The following is an 18,753-nucleotide window of genomic DNA, read 5'->3' on the forward strand; positions in this document are numbered from 1 at the left end:
CAGTACGTTACTGGCAACTAGCTGCATAACTAAAGCAAAAACGTTTTCAGTGTAGGCTCACACTTGATTAATGGCCTAGAAATAAGTTAAGAATCTTAAATGTTTTTTATTTATTTATTATTTTAATTATTTAAAATCATAAAAAACGAATTTGGATGGAACACTTACATTTCTTTTACATTTCCTACCATATTATTTGTTGACACTTAATCTAATATATTTCTTTGATTTGCCAAAAAAATGTTTCTGCATTGAATGAATTCACTGTCACGGTTCTTCCATTCAGGTCAGAGATGGTCAGGGACAGTCCGGAGTGCTTCTTCTGGCTTTCTTGTGATATTCACATCCTAGAATGCAAACAGTTAACCCACATTTAGACACTTAATTAAATTTTATAGGGCCTTTTAAAATGTTGCATTGGTGCAAAGCACCTTTACACTAAATACAAAACTGTACATATACAGCTATATAAACAAAGGTAAAAAACAGGAAATTAAATCTAAATTAATAAATCTAAAGAAAATGCATTGTTACTCATCAAAATAAAATGAAAACAAAAATCACACTTTCAGGAGGTTTCTGACTTACAGAAGGTTTATCTCTGTGTGTATTCACTGCTTTGACGTTTAAATAGAATGACTCCACTTTGCATCCTAAGAACATAAATATCATGTAAAAAGAAGAGTATGTACTTCTCAACAATATTGAAAACAATATACAGCAATGCTCATAATATTAACTCTATTTTTGTCTTGACTTGTTTCCTACGAAAATATTTTTTAATAAGAAAAATACATGGTTACAGTGCAGTAGCTGTAGACTCACCATAAGCTACTGGAATGAGTTTGAGAACAGAATGCAGAGGACACTTCAGATAAGGAAGATCATCTGTGAGGAGATCATACATGTCATTGTAAAGACAATAAACTGAGGAACTGAGTGTGTTTTACAGTCAGTAAGTGTTTCAGACCTGCGCTTTTGTCCAGAAAGTAGGCCAGAAGACAACGCATGACTGCCTGGTGGCAGATGACCAGAACATTCTCCTGTCTCTCAAGCTCCATTATGACGGGCTCCAGACGGTGTACCAGGTCTTCATACGACTGCAAAACACACAATTTTGCAAATAAGCAACACTGATGAATATGACTTTCAGGGTAGTTGGGACAACGTGTGATGTGGACTCACTTCACCCTTTGGATATCGGTAACGGTATTTCTCCTGGTCTCTCATTGCAAACTCTTCTGGATAATTTGCTTGAATCTCCTCATAGGTCATCTCTTCACATACACCCTTAAACGATCCAAGAAAAACAATTCAGCTATGATAACCAGCATTGTATTGCATGTAACATAAACAAACAACACATGAAAAGCTTACAGCATCAATTTCATTGAGGGCCTTCCACTGCTCGTAAGGGACGCCTAGCGCCTCTGCTGTCTGTATGGTTCTTTTCATGTGGCTGGTCCACACCTTCAGGTCCTTGATGGCCTGACCCTTGATGAACTCTGACAAGGCTCTAGCATACTAAGATAAAATGGTAATGCAAAATTTTATGATCTTGTTTTACAATAAAAATCTAATACAAATATAGATACACTTTTACCCTTGAACTGTACGGATCCAGCTGTATATGCTATATGCTTCCAATATGCTTTCAAGATCACCTTTTGGCCCTGTGAAGAGAGGTCAGAATCTCCACCAATTTTTCCGAGCAGGTTGAGCTCACTCTCACCATGCCGGCTCAGATAGATGGATCGAGGAGTGACGTGGATGTTCATGAGATAATACACTATGCGACTCTGAATGTGGTCCTGAACCCGGTTCACAAGGTACCTTGAACCCACATCAAAGATCTTGATGTAGGAGATGTGTCTGTTAAACACAGATGACAAAGAAGATGAAGCACATAAGTGCATGTAGCACCACATAAAGGTATTGCTGTAATGTTGTATAAAATGAAGTGTACTTGTCTTTTTCCTCGTCCAGGGACACATAGGACATTTTGTAACAGTCAATACGCTTCAGAAAGTCCACCAGCGCTTCCTCTTTGTCATAATTTTCATAATCTGGGCTGTTCAATTTTACTTGCTGTCAAAACCCAACAAAAGGACAATTTGATTAAGTTGTCCTCAACAATAAAAACAAAACCGTGACCGGACCGTTGCGTAGTCTTACCGTTATATTTGCCTCAATGATTTCTGGGTCATCACAGATGGATTCAATGAAAAACACCTGGACAAGATATTTGTTAAACCTGGATACTTTGAAAAAATGGCAAATGTGCTACAAGAGCTTTTCTTTGAAACGCCAAATATAACGTCCTGAAAACCTGACAGGTGAAACAGTACATTATCGCCACCTACTGTGCAAACTGCACTTTACTGTACAAAATGACATCATTAACCACCATAAACAGCCAAGAGTAGGCTACATGCAAAACATGAAACCAGAAATAAAATGAGTAAGGCATACATTTAGACACACATTAAAGCTCTGATAAATTAAGCAAAACTCTGCACCTGCCTTGTAGCCCTTCTCCTTGGCAAAACTGATGATGACTCCTCTTCTCTCTCTTGTAGTGTTGGTGGCATCAAATACCTTTAAAGAATCCAAGCAGCTTTAAAATGCAATACTAATCCAAAATGTATTTGCTGGGTGTTTAGTTCCTTTAATATTATTTTCGTGAAATAATGCATATTTTTCATGACTCACTGCTACTTGTCCCTGGTGCTTAGTGAAGTAATTACCAACGTCCTTGAGAGCATTTGAGGCACAGGCCCTGAACATATGACACACATACACAACAATGCATAATGTACATACACAAATGCAATTTTCTCTATATCTTAGGTGATAAAGAACATAATCAATGAACACATTAAAGCTTCTTAATGCAAAGCAATGTCATTGTGAACTTTAAGTCTTGCCTGCGGATTTTCATGGCCTCTTCATTGTCTGGACAGAAAAATTCGTAGTTTTTGTATGTCTGAACAGCCTCTCTTCGATACTGACCCACATTGAAGACTAAATAAAAAAACACGTATCATATGAAACAAACATATACTGCAAACAAGGTCTTTAGGTCTCACACATATAAGCACTGTATATTTATACTGTATGTCCCCCAACAATTCGAACGCTGCAATTACCCTGAGTTGTGACGCCAATCCAGTTGAGGTACCGGGTTAACTTTTTTGAGATGAAGGTCTTTCCCCTGGCTGGCAGTCCAACCATCACAATCACTGTAGGACAGTTTGTAAACTGCGGTCTTGAGGCTGTGGATCAGATGATGTTTAATATCAATTCTGAGTACGGGTTGATCATTTCAAAGTTGGAGATGAAAAAATGAAAATATTAAAGCACTCAATCTGAGACACCCCTTAATATAGAAGAAATAAGAAGAAAAGCCAAATGAACATACAAAAACAGGATAGAGAAATTATTCAGATGGCAAATATAGACACATAAAAACTACTGACAGGACATCTCACAACAATATAGTAATGATTTTTTTCAGCATTTCATTTCTTCGATGCCACAAGTGAGGGCACAATAATCCCAAGAACACAAACTGCATTCTGCTGCAACTCCCAGAGGCGACATTATGAAACAAAAATTAAGCATGCATAGGGTTAAAGTTCATAAACCCAGGTTGATCATCTACAAGACATTGCTTTCCTTACACACAAACAACTCCAGAGAAGAAAAACAAAGGGGTAAATCAAAAGAGAGAAAGAAGATAAGGAAATGGCAGGTGATCAAATATGTTCTTTCACTCACACCCTCTTCTTTGGCTTGAGGAAGTCTTCATCCACGGCACCCAGATCTTGAGCAGGGGTGTCTGTGTCAGCTCCTGCTCTGAGGACATTGTCGTTGAACTATGCGCGTTTAGAAACTATGAGAGCACATGGCTGGGGTCACATAAATTGTGTTCGACCTCTTTGCAGACCCATCGGCGAGATTAGCTTCTTGCAGTCGAGGGAGGAGTCGAAAAAGGAGCCGTCAAGTCGGACACTTGCTGCTTGCCGTAGTGACGTTGGCGCTGTGTTTCCTTTTCAAAGCGCGAATGATGAGGACGAGATAGTGGATTTGTCCAATAAACAAAAAATTGTAATTAAAACGTAGCAAGTAGCAACCAAAAACACTTCATATTGCGAATGTTATGGGCTGTTTAAAACTGTGTGCGTAAAAATCATAGTAAACATAAATTACCAACGGAGTTGAATCAGTATTGGTTTCATTTTTATTGTATTAAACGACACAAAATAACATATTATGTTTATAGGAACAGAGCCGAATTTTAGCCGATTTAAAAACATGAATTAATAAGCATTATTTCAACTCAATACGTTAGAATAAACCCGAAACGCACGTGATCGTTGTCATGCGGTGTATCTAGCCAATCACGAAAAGCCGTGTCGTCGTCACAGCCTGGTGCAACCATTAGGCAAAAATTGGGAAGTATAACAGATCCTCCCGTATCTCTGGTCGAATTACACACCTTTAAACTTTGTTGCGGCTCAGTGGCCTGTATCACGAAGCCGTTTTCGGTTTTTACGCAGTTAAATTCGCGTTTAGTTCGAGCATATAGCCAGTTTTCGGGCTCAAGAATGCGGATTGGTTCTTCGCCACGGTAATAGCAGGTTGTATAATGTTTAGAGATCGCAAACCAAAACTGGACCAATCAGGTCTGAGAAATTTGACGTATATCTGACGCAATGAAGCCACTCCCCTTGTATCTCTGAGTGAAAAGATGTTAGAGAGAAAATCTTTTGCTGCTTTTATTTGTATTGTATATTTACATTGATTGATTATAATTCAAAACACATTCGCATAATTATCATATGAGTTGATAATTAATATTAATTAATTAATATTAAACGGCATTTAAACTATATTCGTATAAAAACAAACTTTAATATATAAAGCATTTTAAAGTTATGAAGCATACATATTGTCTTTCGATATTTTTGTAAACCTATACAAATAATTAAAATTCAGTTGATTCTGCATTGAAATAGTCAGTCGCTAACTGTAAAAAAGATTTTTTTTCATTGTGATCTTTTCATCTTCAAAAGAAAAGTGAATTGTGCTGATTCCATCCATTACGCTTTCCGTGTGATTGGCTGTTTGCAGCACGTGTCACACTTTCAGGCGCACGCGCCTCACAAACTATGGATCAAACACGAGTTGACAGAGAACGTTTGTACTAAGCGCTGTCTTACAGCTAAACTTGTTCTAAAACAGGTTTTGGGTTTGTCTGGTTTTGTCAACCCAAAACTTACTCTGCAATTTAGTGTTTGTTCACCTTGCTTCGTGATATAGGTCACAGGTCACCTGTCTTGTCTCTGTGGAAAGAGAGAGAGAGAGAGAGAGAGAGAGAGAGAGTGGCAAGGATTGGGAGACCAGACAGGTTGGTCTGAGAAGATTTGTCTGAACAAACACAGTCATGCCCACAAGTAGGAGATTATTTTGGGGACTTTTTACACCAATCACAAAACAATGTTATGCACGCTTTAAAAACGGCCTTAATACAAAGTCACGTCGTGAAATACACACATTTCTTATTCAACTCACACAAACACCTACATTTTTTAGACATTGACTGGCTTTATCCACGCAGAAACGTTTGGATTCAGAACAGCTGGTTTGAGTAAACTCTTTGGGTAGAAATGGATGAACGTCTATATTAGCGGTAACTTTATTGCTTCTTTCAGCATGTATGTCTGTATGCATTCATTTATTTATTCATGCACTTTATTAAGTCATTTCTTATCCTCCATAGAAAACTTCTCTTTGTGAGAAAATATAAAGGAAAGAACATGCTCTGATGTAAAACATTGCCAGGATGGCTGATGTTATTTATGTAAGGATGTAGGATGTGCTTTGATATATCTAATTCACTGTAAAGACAATTTTCATATAAATGCACAACAAAATTCTACTCTGGACCTTAAATGCTCTCCTGAAATCAAAGTACATCCCTATGAATTAATTTAGCCTCTTCACATACAGGATCGTCTATAAATGCATAAATGACATTTTAGTTGGTGTCTGTATAATCAAAATGTGTGCCATGAATGACTGTATTAATGAAAAAATGAATGAGATACAACAGTTGCGCTTTGAAAAGGGCGAGGAGATAGAAAGAAACTCTGGGTTTGCAAAAGAAAACCTGCTCCCGTCCCGACCAGCTTAGGTTCACAGAGTAAGTTACTATGGTTACTGGCTGTATAAATTATCTCTCTTTTAGAAACGGGCTTGAGTTTCCCCGTTTCTAGGGTTTGACACTCTGAAATGGGCCCCGGGGGAGGGCTTAATAAACCGAAACCTTGCTTATTCTGGGTATGTCGGTTCTGGAACACGTTTGAAGGGTAAGTTTAATCAAACCTCACGAAAGATACCCAGAGATAACGCAGGCTCACAGAAACAACATGAAGACATTGTTAATGGATCTCAGAGTTCACGAGTCACCACGGCAACGCACAAGAAGCTTAATGTTTTTGAATGTATAATAAAGTTTTACTGAGTTTTTTTTCAACAAAAACTTTAATCTGCATCAGTATAAAAAGTGGGGATTACCGTAACATTTTATTATTTAAAATGTGTGTTTATAAAATTATAAACCCTATAAATTACTTATTTAATTACAACCCGAATTCCGGAAAAGTTGAGACATTTTTTAAATTTAAATAAAATGAAAACTAAAGGAATTTCAAATCACATGAGTCAATATTTTATACACAATAGAACATTGATAACATAGCAAATGTTTACACCGAGAAATTGTACACGTTTATCTACTAAATTAGCTCATTACAAATGTAATGCTTGCTATAGGTCTGAAATAAGTTGGGACGGGGGAATGTTTACCATGGTGTAGCATCTCCTTTTCTTTTCAAAACAGTTTGAAGACGTCTGGGCATTAAGGCTATGAGTTGCTGGCGTTTTGGTGTTGGAATTTGGTCCCATTCTTGCCTTTTAGGTTTCCAGCTGTTGAAGAGTTTGTGGACGTCTTTGACATTTTTGAAATTCCTTTAGTTTTCATTTTATTCAAATTTAAAAAACGTCCCAACATTTCCGAAATTCGGGTTGTAATCAAATAAATATTTTAAATATATGCACTATTTTTATACCATAATATTTCAAATATATACGCATCATGGCTATCTTTCTTAAATAAAGTGTAGATTTGTTGAGGTGTTTTTAATTGTTATTTTATCAAAATTGTGATGTGTATATGTCCACATTGATAATTTTATAGGCAGTTTTAAACCTCTTTTTTGTTTCTTCTCTATGTTCCTTAAAAAATCTACCTTTTATTTGGTTTTCTGAAAACTGACATTGCGTATCAGCTTTATTTGCAACAGTTATTGATGTAGTCATATTAATGGAGAATCTTTTAGTCGTAGAAACTGCTTGTGTATTGCTTTTCATTTCAGAATTAACCTGTGCTTGCCTGACACAGATAAATTAAACTATCTTTGTATTTTTTAGGTATGGACCCTAATAAACTGATTCTAGTGCCATGGGTGAATTCAATCTATAAGCTAAAACATTTCACCCATTTCAGTTCAAAATTTGCCTTACATTTTTAAGTTAAAAAAATAGGCTTTACTAGTAATTTGAATTTAAATTGTATTAAACTGAAATCAGGTTACTTCCCAAATTAAATTACAATATAATTAAAGTTCATAAAACAATAATAAATTAAGGCAAGTTTTGAAGTCAATTGTTTTTACAGTCTATCCAGTGTTGGTCTAGTTGTGTGACTAGTTTTGAGCCAGTTTAGCTAAAATTTATATCTTGCACCCACACCACACGTGAACACACACATCCTGAAAAGACGTGTATCAGGAGGAGGTGCAGAAACCAAAAGAATACCAATATGAAAAGTCAAACAGATAGAAAATGCTATACAACACTGTTATCTTCATATAAAAGAGACCAATGTCCATCCGTGTATATATCATGATAAGATACTTTAAAGCGGTTCACAAAATTGTTTTTGCAAGCTTTTCAGGATGTGGCAAACAGATTCTGCTATGAAGGGAAATAGTACACATAATCAGTGAAAATGAACAGGCTGACTGAAAACAGCAAAAAAATATATATATTGCAATGCATTATCATTATTATCTGGAACATAACATAAACAGGATGTTAATCTGTGCAAAACAGACACATGTATAGATGCTGTTCAGATGTGGCTGATAGCCCGAAAATGTAAATGGTTTGTAAAGAATTTGTTGCAGAAAATCAAAACTGGAGAAATACAAAAGAAAAATGTTCACATCCACTTTCAAGCAATACAACAGTTATATTTGTACATGTTGGAAAAAGATACAAAATTATATGTATATACACCAGTTTAAGTTCACCAGGTCAAAGTATGGTTTGAAATTGCATACTGTTAATGTTACTCAATGAACTTGGTTGAGAAATAATGTAATTTTCTTTTTTAATTTCCCATGGAAATGATGTGGGTAGTCTTGTGTAACAAGAGATCAGTGTTGAGCAACCTTCTACGAAGCCAGTTGTTGAAATGCCTGGAGGGTTAGACTGTACATCATATTGAATTTCATATACATAAGCATAATTGTTGGAGGCTATTACTGTATGTTATGTGGCTAATATATGAAGATCCTTCACATTTCCAAGTGATAGACCTTCAGCATAAATCCATTCAAATAGGCAAAATGATAGCCATTTGGAAGAGGAGACAAACAGAAGCAGACATTGAGAATGAAAAGGGAAATAAACTAAATGTGATAAGGCAGTGGTTCAATTTTTTTATAAATGTTGCACATACAAATAACTTGTTTGACATTTGCCTTCAAATCTCAGGATGTTAAACACAGTGTGGTAGCCAGATTCTCACTGTTTCCTGTGTGACAGATTACATGCATCGTGTTTGGCTTTAGTCAGGATGTCCATCTGTTTTTATCATGTCAATTCTGTCATGTCCAATTTGTTCAAAACAGCATGACTTTCCTTTAACAGTCCTCTGGTATGAGGGCTAAGGCCGTTTTCAGATTGGGCTTGTTTGCTGCGGCCCGAACTTGAGTTTGTGCCCTCGTATCGTTGGTTTGGTTTCACACTCAACTTGATTCTATCGAACTCTGGTGCGTTTGCGTTCGTCTTACGTCAACAAAAATGTGCAAGGCATATGACAGAAAGCAGAACACGGAATGATATGTTGTGCTTTTATTATACGCAGCAGACTAAATGATATTTGGGTACCATGCAGACAGCTTTGTGCTGCTTACAAACTGACTTTTTAGAGGAAACAGGGCATTACCGTTGACCTGCGGCTCTGATTCCACTCGCGATGAAGAAATATGATGTAGGCTCACTCTTGCTCGAAGCCTAGGTAAATCATCAACTCTATCATCTCATACATGTGTTTTATTGTAATCGGCTAAAACACATGCACTGGTAACCTTACTTTCTCATCAAGTGCGCTCCCGGGTCTGTGTTGCTTTCATATTCAAGCGAGCCACGCCACAGTTCGAGAGCAACCGCACTCAGACCACCTCCTTCCGGTAGTCTCGGGTTTGGTAGCCAGGTGCAAATCTAGGTACGCTTGACAGTTTTCACATTACCGAGTTTCATGCCGTGCCCTGTTCCGAACTAAACTTCAAGTGTGAAATCCACCTTAAAGGGTAACTCAGACAAAAAATGCCATTAAGTACTCACCCTCAAGTAGTTTAAAATCTGTTTCCCATACAATGCATTTACCTGGGCGGTCCGACAAGTTTTATTTATGTCCGCCCAAGTATATTTGGCATCAAATTTTGTTTTATCCATTTACTCGTCTTCTCTCCTTCCTGACTTGGAGCATGGCCGTGTGCGCGTCCTCATCTTCCGTTTTCGTATACACTCTCTTCCGATAAGCTCCATGTGTGTGCGCAAGTCCTCTGCCTCTCGTATCTAAACTGTCACTTGCATTTCAAATCAAAGAACCATTCGTAATACAGCAACACATTGTCGAGAAAGGGCAAACAGCATATAGCCGCTCTTATAAGTAGATGTACTGTATTGTGATTTTGTCGGATTATGTTGTGTTTATAAATCAGGATTTTAGCAGCGGTTAAAGTGACTGCTGGTTGCATCCCGTTGTAAAATACAGTATTATGTGACAGATAAGAGAGTAGAAGAAAAACAAATAAGGGCTGACACTAACATGACGTGATGACGTCACAAATATATTCATTTCTACGAGACGTCTCCAGTGCCACAAGTCTGTCAAAATCCTGACCTGTATGACCTCTATTTTCCCCCAAAAACCAAATTAAGGTCGTTTTTTGGCCACACGACAGTGCATCCGGTGTCAGAACATCGCTCAACGCATGCGCGTTCTGACGGCACTGTCATCATGTGGCTCGTTGCAATCTAAGGAGAAGTCAGAAAGCTTCCAAAACTACCTTAATTTGCCTTTGGAGGTCATACAGATGTTGAACTACTTGAGTGTGAGTAATAAATGTATTTAAAGTAATTAATACATTTTTCGTTGGAGTTACCCTTTAAGACAAAAAGACATGAGGATCTGCTGTTTTGCTTTTAGCAGCTCATGCTGCTTGCAGTGTGCATTTATTCTACATTTCACTTAATTGCATTTCCCTTTAACACTGACACACACCACATCCATGACCACACGTGCAACGCAGAGAAAGTAATAAACAAATGCCACTGTCACAATTCCATTGACTTCCATTCACGCATGCAAATGAGACAGACCAGAAACGCAAGCCTGTCCAACGATATTTTGCGTTTCGCTGCGTAGAAAAGTTAAAGTTTGGTGAACTCTGACATGTGAATTTGCGTCACTTGAGACCAATAGAAGATCAAAATGTCACAGCGTGACCTCTCGATACAGAAATGAGAAATATGTAGGAATCGCGCCCGCCCATTTTCGTACCACCATCCGATGACCTTCGCATGCTCAAAGTCAAGTCTGAACGCAGCTTAAGGCAATTATGCAGCATAATGTCAATGTATATTACACCAGCCAAAATAAAAACAGCTTTATCTATTTATTTTACATGCCGTGGTTCAGTCTTAGATTGTCTATATGCGCACAGCGAGCAGCTTTCTGCACTCATCTTTAAACTCATCTGCTCCCATTTAGCTTTCTATTAAATCTTGACAGACAGTTTAGTCATCGCCATCTGTACTCACCTGCACTGTCGCAACGGGTTCGCCGGCGGAAGTCCTTAGGTCGTGCGTCCATCATTCAGGAAGACAAGCAGAAAAGCGAAACTGTTATTCCCAAAGTGTTATGGACGCCGTGGTATAGTGCACATGTGTTTCAGAGGATCATTTTAATGTAACTGAACCTGAGAAGCTGGTGTATTTGCCCCCAATCCCCCCCCCCCCTGATGACACACAGACATTTGATCTGTGCAGCCTGGCCTTGTCCTTTAATGTCTGCCAGAACATGGGTTCACTAGCTCTGCTCTCAACAACACTGCATGGGTTACTGAATGTTGCTGGCTTTTGACCTTTAGTCTCGCTGTCAGCCAACTGCTGTACCTCATTATTTAGTTTACAGTTTTTTTTTGTAATACATCACACTACAGTATGTTAATACTTAAGCAGCTATTAGGCTATTAGGTGTTGATCAAAAAATAATAGTAATAATAAGTCTGTGTTGTGTTATATAATGTAAATATTACTTGAAATTGTGTAATTTCTCAGATATTTATCAGATATCTAATTTCTAATAATCTGAAGGGTACATATTTAGGAAATATATTGATGTATTTATTTAAATTTACCAATAATTGAAATTATATATCAACTTTTATTAATTTTTATATTTTTAAATATAGGAATGTCTGTGTATGTGTTAATTAATACAAAATGAATATGCACAGTACACAGTCATATACTATGTTAATATTTTTTTCTGGATGTGATTAATCACGATTAATCGTTTGACAGACCTATTTTCGCCATATACAGAGTGAAAGCTTACAGCCTTGCTCGCCTCATAACCAGAAAATAAAGTAATAAATAATTAAATATATTTATATAGATCTTTTCACAATTTGCATTGATCCAAAGCAGCTTTACAGGAGAAGATAAGAAAAACAAAAAAACACAAAAAATAAACGATAAGTCAATAGGATACTTGGGTAGCCAGTGAGGGTTGATAACAGTGGGGTTATGTGATTGTATTTTCTGGTCCTGGTCAGAACTCTGGCAGCTGCGTTCTGAACTAACTGTAGTTTGTTTATTGATGATGCAGGACAACCACTAAGTAACGCATTACAGAAGTCAAGTCTTGAGGTCAAAAATGCTAGAAAAAGCTTCTCTGCATCAGCAAGACAGAAATGTTCTCAAATAATGAAACATTCTAAGGTTGAAGAAGGCTATTTTTGTGACATTTGTGATGTGATATTGAAATGTCAGGTTGCTGTCTAATATATCGCCTAGGTCTTTAACTGCATTTGTTGGAGTGACAGTGCAGCCTTCAATTTGCAGGTTATAGTTCGAAATATTTTGCTTATAATTGTTTTATTTATATGGCTATACGGCTGATTTCTGCAGTGTGCAGTTATATGTTATAAGATGGTGATAGGTGACAACCTCGCTTTGAGATATAATATCTATATTGGTTAGAGGGGTTCCGTGAGAAAAGAAAAATTGAAAATAAAGTTTTCGGCAATGTAGCTCACTTGTCACTTACATGTCACAGGGTCACATATGGAAGACTTGATAGAAAATGAGAACCTGCCTGTTGAATTCAGGCTAAAGTCTCAAAATCTAAGCATCAAAGTTTGTTTTCAACCATTATTTTACTATGATTTCAATATTTTACATGGTTTTACTCAGTCAATAATAGACATATTAAGATTAGATTTTTGCAGACTGTCCTTTATTTTAGTTAGGATGATTTTACGTAGAGAACATGTAAATCACCAAAAAAGACTCTGGCTGGGCTTTCACAAAAAGGGTCAGTAATTTAGTGTTTTTAATTTTACACTTACAAAGATTCATGAAAAAAAGAAAAACTAATTTTATGCATAAAATATGGTTACTATAGTTAATCCATGGTAGTCACAAATGAACAATGGTTATCCTGCAGTAGCCATACAGTAGTTACAAAAACAATGGGTAAATGTTTACTAGAAAAACATGGTTAAGTTTATGGTACATTCCATTTGTTTTTAAAGCTAATATTTACTTTCAATAATTATATAATAATTTATTTCTTCATCCTTTGTAGGCTTTTAGTTTATTTTAGTTTGAGGCTTTTGGGTGAAAGAAGAGTAGATTTATTTTCATTTTCACAAAATTAGACTGCCCCTGTGTTCCAAAAGTCACAGCTTGAGCTATACCTGTGCTTTTTCACAATACAAAAATCGTTACAACCACATTTCCTGTCACAAGATGCACATAACAAACAATGAAGACATCTGTAAAACAATGAATCACAAGTTACCAACAAGTGCTACCGAAATAAATGTGATTATACGCTCTTTCAATCAGGCAGACGTTCCTTCAAGGCAAGAAAAAGTTATGAAGTTATGACAGAAAGAATCCGTTCATCAGATGGTGATGCTTTCATCTTCCTCAATTATGTTCCTGTATTCTTTTAGTGACGACGCATGAAACACTTCATAAGCAGTTCATCACTGTTAAAGAGGTAAACCAGTGGGTTTATGGCACTGTTCATGCATGCCAGTCCATTTCCAATCTGGTTGGCAATGTAAATACTGGAATACCATTTGTGACATTTGCCCACTAACTTGTAGATTCGAGTTACCAGGTTGAAGTTTCTGAAAATATGATAAGGAATAAAACAAAAAGAGAACAGCAGTGTCAAGACCACGACCAGTCTGAGACATCTCAGCTTCAAAATGACATCAGTTTCTTTCTTTGTCATCAGAGTAAAAGCCACGTGTCCATAGCAGCACAGCATTATTAACAAAGGAATTCCAAATCCACAAACCGTCCTTCCGATGCTGTACTTCAGGTAATCTGTGATATAGGTGTCTGAAGTTGTGTCAAAGCAGCTTGTGTTGCTGTTGCTGGTTTTTATAAAAAACAAATCAGGCAGACATTGAAAAAAGACCAAAGACCAAACCAGCAAAGTAACCATAACTGAATGTCTCACTGTAATTCTTCCCTTGACTCTTAAAGTGTGAACGATGCCCAGATATCTGTAAACACTGATGCAGGTGAGGAAACCAATACTGCCGTAAAGGTTCATACAGAAACAGAACCTCACGATCTTGCAGAAAACATCTCCAAATATCCATTGACTGTTCAATGCATAGTAAAACACCAGGAAAGGCAAAGTCAAGATGTATAAAAGGTCAGCCAGGCACAGATTGAGGACAAATATATTTACATTACCCATTTTTTGCCAGTTCTGATACACAGATTTCAGCCCAAAACAGTTGCCAAGAAGTCCAAGTGTGAAAACAGCAACGTACACTGTGGGTATGAATTTGTGCGTAAAATCAAAATTAACCTTTCCGCAGGAAGAATAGTTTGACTCCATTGCCATCACCAAATGAATTCAACACGTGTTTTAAGTGGAAGTCAGATACAAACACATGTGAAAATCTTACAGGAAGTGTGCATGGTGACTAACAAGGTAATCTTTTCATGGAAATGTTTAACTCTTTATCCTCTTGTATCATAATGGCGGAAGTGAGAGCAGTTCCAATCTTTTCCTCCTTTAGTCCAAATCAATTTCTAAAACGTATTTTTTAATACAATTTTAGTTTCATGATCATATTTTTGTCTAAAAATCTAATTTATGATATAAAAGATCAAATATCTTTAGATGAGCTGATATTTAATATCACAAAAAAAAAACATTTCAGTCAAATGATTCTAAACATTTGAACGATATTATAACACATAATTGCACAGCTGTAGGTAAAGAAGACATACAGAAAGATTAAGGAAAAAATACAAAGCAATAAAATCTTTATTATTGAAAAGGGGTTGACGTGTGATTATTGTTGTTTCTTTACAGTCTGACCAGATGTAAATGTTTTACTTGTGATGTGGTAAATTCTGTGATGCATGCTACCTGAACCAAATTCCCAACCAAATTTGTAGTAATTTAGATTCTTTAATCCAAAGTATTAAAAATACATCTCATACTAAAAATAAAAGTATTCACAAATATGTACAATAAATATTTCCATTACATTGGTAAACACCAAGACTAGTGTGGGTCCAAATACAAGGGTAAAACAACTAAATGTGCCAACAGGCGAATGGGGGAAATGTCTAACCCCAGAAAGATGTTCCTATAGTTTAAGGAGGGCAGTTGTAATGGCATATGCAGGAGTTGATGGTCATGACAGCTTGATTGAACATTCTGCCCCCAGGGCAGTGGAAAGTGACCATCATGGTGCCAGTGTGATGCGGAGTGCAGCAACGGTTGTCTGTACACAGGCCGCAATAACGTGGCCTGTAAAACCGCGTAGTGTAACAGCCCTGATGGAAAAGCAGCAGAGGTCTCGCTGACCGGTAACTGGGCTGACATTTCCGTCTTGACCCCTGAAACACAGAATCTGTCGTTGATTTGGCTCTCAACTGGCTGTGAACAACTAAACAAAAAATTCTGCAGCCCAACTACAAACAAAATGGCTACATTTTTTGATTTTATTGGTTTCACGGTGCTAGCCAAAAGTCACAACACAAGACACACTGTGGTCAGCTCAAACTGTTTATCCTTGTTGAATATGAAGCTGTATTGTACTTTAGGTTTTATTTAGATTGACTTTGTAAAAGAAAAAGTATATCCTTATTGCTTTCTTAGATATGCATGATTATATGGTTAATCGTTGCATTTTACTATTTGCATGATTAACTAGTAACTGTTTGGGAACTCATCTGGTTTTTGGATCATGACCCATCCGTCAAGAACTGGATTAAAGGAAGTTTTGAATGCAAAAGCATCCCATCAAACAGTATAGGTCTGCTGGAGACTCACCTGTGGGGTTCTGTGGAGAACAGACGGACAGGGTCGGATCGTACACAAGCGTCTCTGCATCTCAAGGCGGCAGGCTGGGTTTTGATTGGAAAGCCGTGTTGATATCCCAGGCCCACAGGTTTGTGAACAAGCACTCCATTCTGAACTATGGTCTACACAGTTTGAGCTCGGTCTGGTTTGAAATCCATCAAAGTTTGCAGGCACCGACTGGTCTGTTCTGGAAGCTGTTGCTAAACCAAAAACATTTATATTATTCAAAGTTTAAATATAAAGTATTATCTCAATAAACCTTGCATTTTGAAATAAAAATCTCTAAGAATGAATACCTCCAGCCCTCAGAGATAAAAATCAGCTATTGTTGGCAACACTGCCCTGTAAACTTCTTAACACACAAAGAACAAAATGTACCATTCTAGTGGATGTAACTTGCGGGGACATTGCCTTTGTTGCATTACGCAGACATGAGTCTAGTTATGAATCATGGAAAGTTGGCCTCTGGAGTCAGCTTGTATTTGTGCTTTTGGGCTCAATCTTGGCAAGACGCATTCAATTAAATAGTCAAAATCCCACAGTGAATACCTAAGACTGGAATGTAATTGGACTTCTCAAATAGCGATTGGAATAAGAAACATTCAAAACATGTATGCAAAATCCCAAAAGATGGAAGTTTGCGGAAAGCCTTATCCCATAAACATTGGACACGTGCTAATTTGACAAAAAAAAATTCATGACTAAACTATGAGTTTTTCACTGATAAAATATAATTACATGAAAAAGAATATAATATGAACAGCCTAGTCATGTAGTTGGAATCTGTTAGCTGGACGCAGAGCAACTAAAACAAACCTATGAGAGCATCCTCAAGCACAGTGTTGTCCATATTTTCACACACCCACTCTTTACAGCATTTTCCGGGTGGCAGAACCCTCTGCGGGTGAGGGCAGTCTGGGGTTGGCCGACGAATGTCCTCTCGGCACCGGGGCACGCAGGTCACCCCACCCCCTGAACAGTGACATTGGAGGACACAAGAAGGCTGAAATACCTGCCCCTCCTTGTAAAAGACTCCATTATGCTTACATCCCAGTTCCTTCTGACCTAAAAACAGATGATCATACGATCTGAATGTTGTCATAAAATACTGACGTGATAAGGTTTATTTACACCGCTTCTTGATACAGCACGTAAAAACCATATCACATGGTCGGTCATCACATGAACATCTCAACTTAACAACACTATTCCGTACATTGAAATAGAAAATAATAGAAAAACTATTTTGGCACTCACTGACACACTCTCCAGGGCCACCGGGGAAGCTGGCGCTGTGGTCACATTGCAGATCCCTCTGACTGTCACACAGAAACCGGTCAGTGCAGGGGTCACCCTGCTGCCGGGCACACATCCTACAGCACTGACATCCATCCAAAATGAGAGGAACACCCTCTGGACACATTGGTACAGAGGTACACTGACACGGCCTATCGCACTGCTGGCAGGAAACCTAAGACAAGAGAAGTATCCTTCAGAGAATTACAATAACACTGTAGTGATTTAAGGGGATAGTTCACCCCCAAAAAAATCTGTTATCATTTATTCATTCTCATGTTGTTTAAAACAATTATATGACTCTTCTTCTGTAGAAAACAAAAGATATTTTGAGAAAAATCTTGGTGGTTTTGTGTCCATGCAATGGTCTTCAACAGTCTTCAAAATATAATCCTTTGTATTCTTTGTGTTCATACAGGTTTGAAATGGGGGTGAGTAAATGATAAGACAATTGATTTTTTGTTAGATATTCTGTAAATCTTTTGATCCATCTAGTGTATTCAGTGCTTATTTGAATTGTGTAACTCTATTAAAATGAGATAAATTCCATCATCATTTCCTCATTCTCTTGTCATTTCAAACCTTTATGACTTACTTTCTTCCACGGAACCCAAAATAATTTTGATACACACGTGAAGAGGAAAAACATCTGATGTGAATCACATAGCTTACAGTATGTATTCCCAGGCTCTGGAAGCATAAAAAGCATGCTTTCGATTATAAACCAGTGTTAGAGCCAACCAGCAGGTTTAAAACTATGAGAATCCTCCATAAACATCAATGCCCCATTACATACAGTTTACACTGAAACAAATTCCACCCACTGAGTAAATTTCTAAAGAAAACAATACTTGCCCCAAAAAGCCCCTTTTAAAACCTTTCCAAGAACCCCCTGACCCCCCTCCCAAAAAAAAACAAATCAGACAAATGTTTTATCTCCAGCAAAACACGCAAATGAAGAGAGCAAATCTTACCTGTGAGCCCAGGTAGAGTAGCATTGACCATGCAATGAGTTTGTTTCTGTCTTTCTCTAGATTCCCCATCATGCTCTGCAATGTATGTTTCACCACAATGAGATTTTCGACTTGTGTTACTGTTTGCTCACTGCCTGGCTCTGTGCACATGCACTTTTATAAAGTCGCCCCTCTGATGTCATAGCCTGTCTGTAAACAGTGGCTGGAGCAGCATCAGAAATGTTTCAAATTCCACATATCCGTTACCCATTCCCACAACCAGAATAATTTTTTCCTCTGCTTGTCTGCTCTGTTTTCTCTTCCAAATGAGTCGTGTTTTGGAGCACATCAGAAACTGAAGATATTAATTTGAAGTTGATAAGTACATTAAAGAATTTTAATGATGGTTATTGTTTATTGAATCACTAGAACCAATATTTTTTATTATAAACTGTATGGATATAAATGGAATATATATTGTATATAGCCATATGCAACTATACGGCT

The 18,753-nt window shown here is 37.3% G+C and overlaps 3 protein-coding genes across 9 annotated transcripts; all 3 read right to left on the bottom strand.

Annotated features, from left to right (window-relative positions):
* Positions 1-124: 124 nt before the first annotated feature.
* Positions 125-11,233, bottom strand: pfkfb1 (6-phosphofructo-2-kinase/fructose-2,6-biphosphatase 1; the record flags this gene model as incomplete). Of its 5 annotated transcripts, XM_079477936.1 has the most annotated exons (15): positions 125-347; positions 589-653; positions 826-888; positions 971-1,100; positions 1,186-1,290; positions 1,378-1,524; positions 1,665-1,872; positions 1,967-2,088; positions 2,176-2,232; positions 2,524-2,598; positions 2,713-2,779; positions 2,928-3,024; positions 3,150-3,275; positions 3,781-4,051; positions 4,502-4,682. In XM_079477936.1, the coding sequence occupies 14 exons, from the start codon at positions 3,866-3,868 to the stop codon at positions 288-290; spliced, it is 1,410 nt and encodes a 469-aa protein (XP_079334062.1). In that variant the 3' UTR covers positions 125-287. The 5 variants fall into 5 exon arrangements, with proteins under 5 accessions (XP_079334062.1, XP_079334066.1, XP_079334063.1 ...); XM_079477940.1 differs by lacking the exons at positions 3,781-4,051; positions 4,502-4,682 and adding an exon at positions 11,182-11,233; XM_079477937.1 differs by lacking the exons at positions 3,781-4,051; positions 4,502-4,682 and adding an exon at positions 3,480-3,594.
* A 1,638-nt stretch (positions 11,234-12,871) lies between these two features.
* ccn5 (cellular communication network factor 5) lies at positions 12,872-18,397 on the bottom strand. Of its 3 annotated transcripts, none has more exons than XM_079477761.1 (5): positions 18,268-18,397; positions 17,255-17,468; positions 16,814-17,062; positions 15,968-16,197; positions 12,872-15,531 (listed from the first exon to the last, which is right to left on the bottom strand). In XM_079477761.1, the coding sequence occupies exons 1-5, from the start codon at positions 18,337-18,339 to the stop codon at positions 15,286-15,288; spliced, it is 1,011 nt and encodes a 336-aa protein (XP_079333887.1). In that variant the 5' UTR covers positions 18,340-18,397; the 3' UTR covers positions 12,872-15,285. The 3 variants fall into 3 exon arrangements, with proteins under 3 accessions (XP_079333887.1, XP_079333888.1, XP_079333889.1); XM_079477762.1 differs by having other exon boundaries at positions 14,802-15,531; positions 15,968-16,191; positions 18,268-18,393; XM_079477763.1 differs by having other exon boundaries at positions 14,923-15,531; positions 16,814-16,969; positions 18,268-18,393.
* LOC306906393 (P2Y purinoceptor 1) lies at positions 13,604-14,515 on the bottom strand (the record flags this gene model as incomplete). The annotated part of the gene is made up of 1 exon (XM_079477764.1): positions 13,604-14,515. One exon carries the CDS (start codon positions 14,513-14,515, stop codon positions 13,604-13,606), a length of 912 nt encoding a protein of 303 aa, XP_079333890.1.
* Positions 18,398-18,753: the final 356 nt, after the last annotated feature.

Source organism: Barbatula barbatula (genome assembly GCF_947034865.1).
Source record: "Barbatula barbatula genome assembly, chromosome: 17".
Classification (NCBI taxonomy): domain Eukaryota; kingdom Metazoa; phylum Chordata; class Actinopteri; order Cypriniformes; family Nemacheilidae; genus Barbatula; species Barbatula barbatula.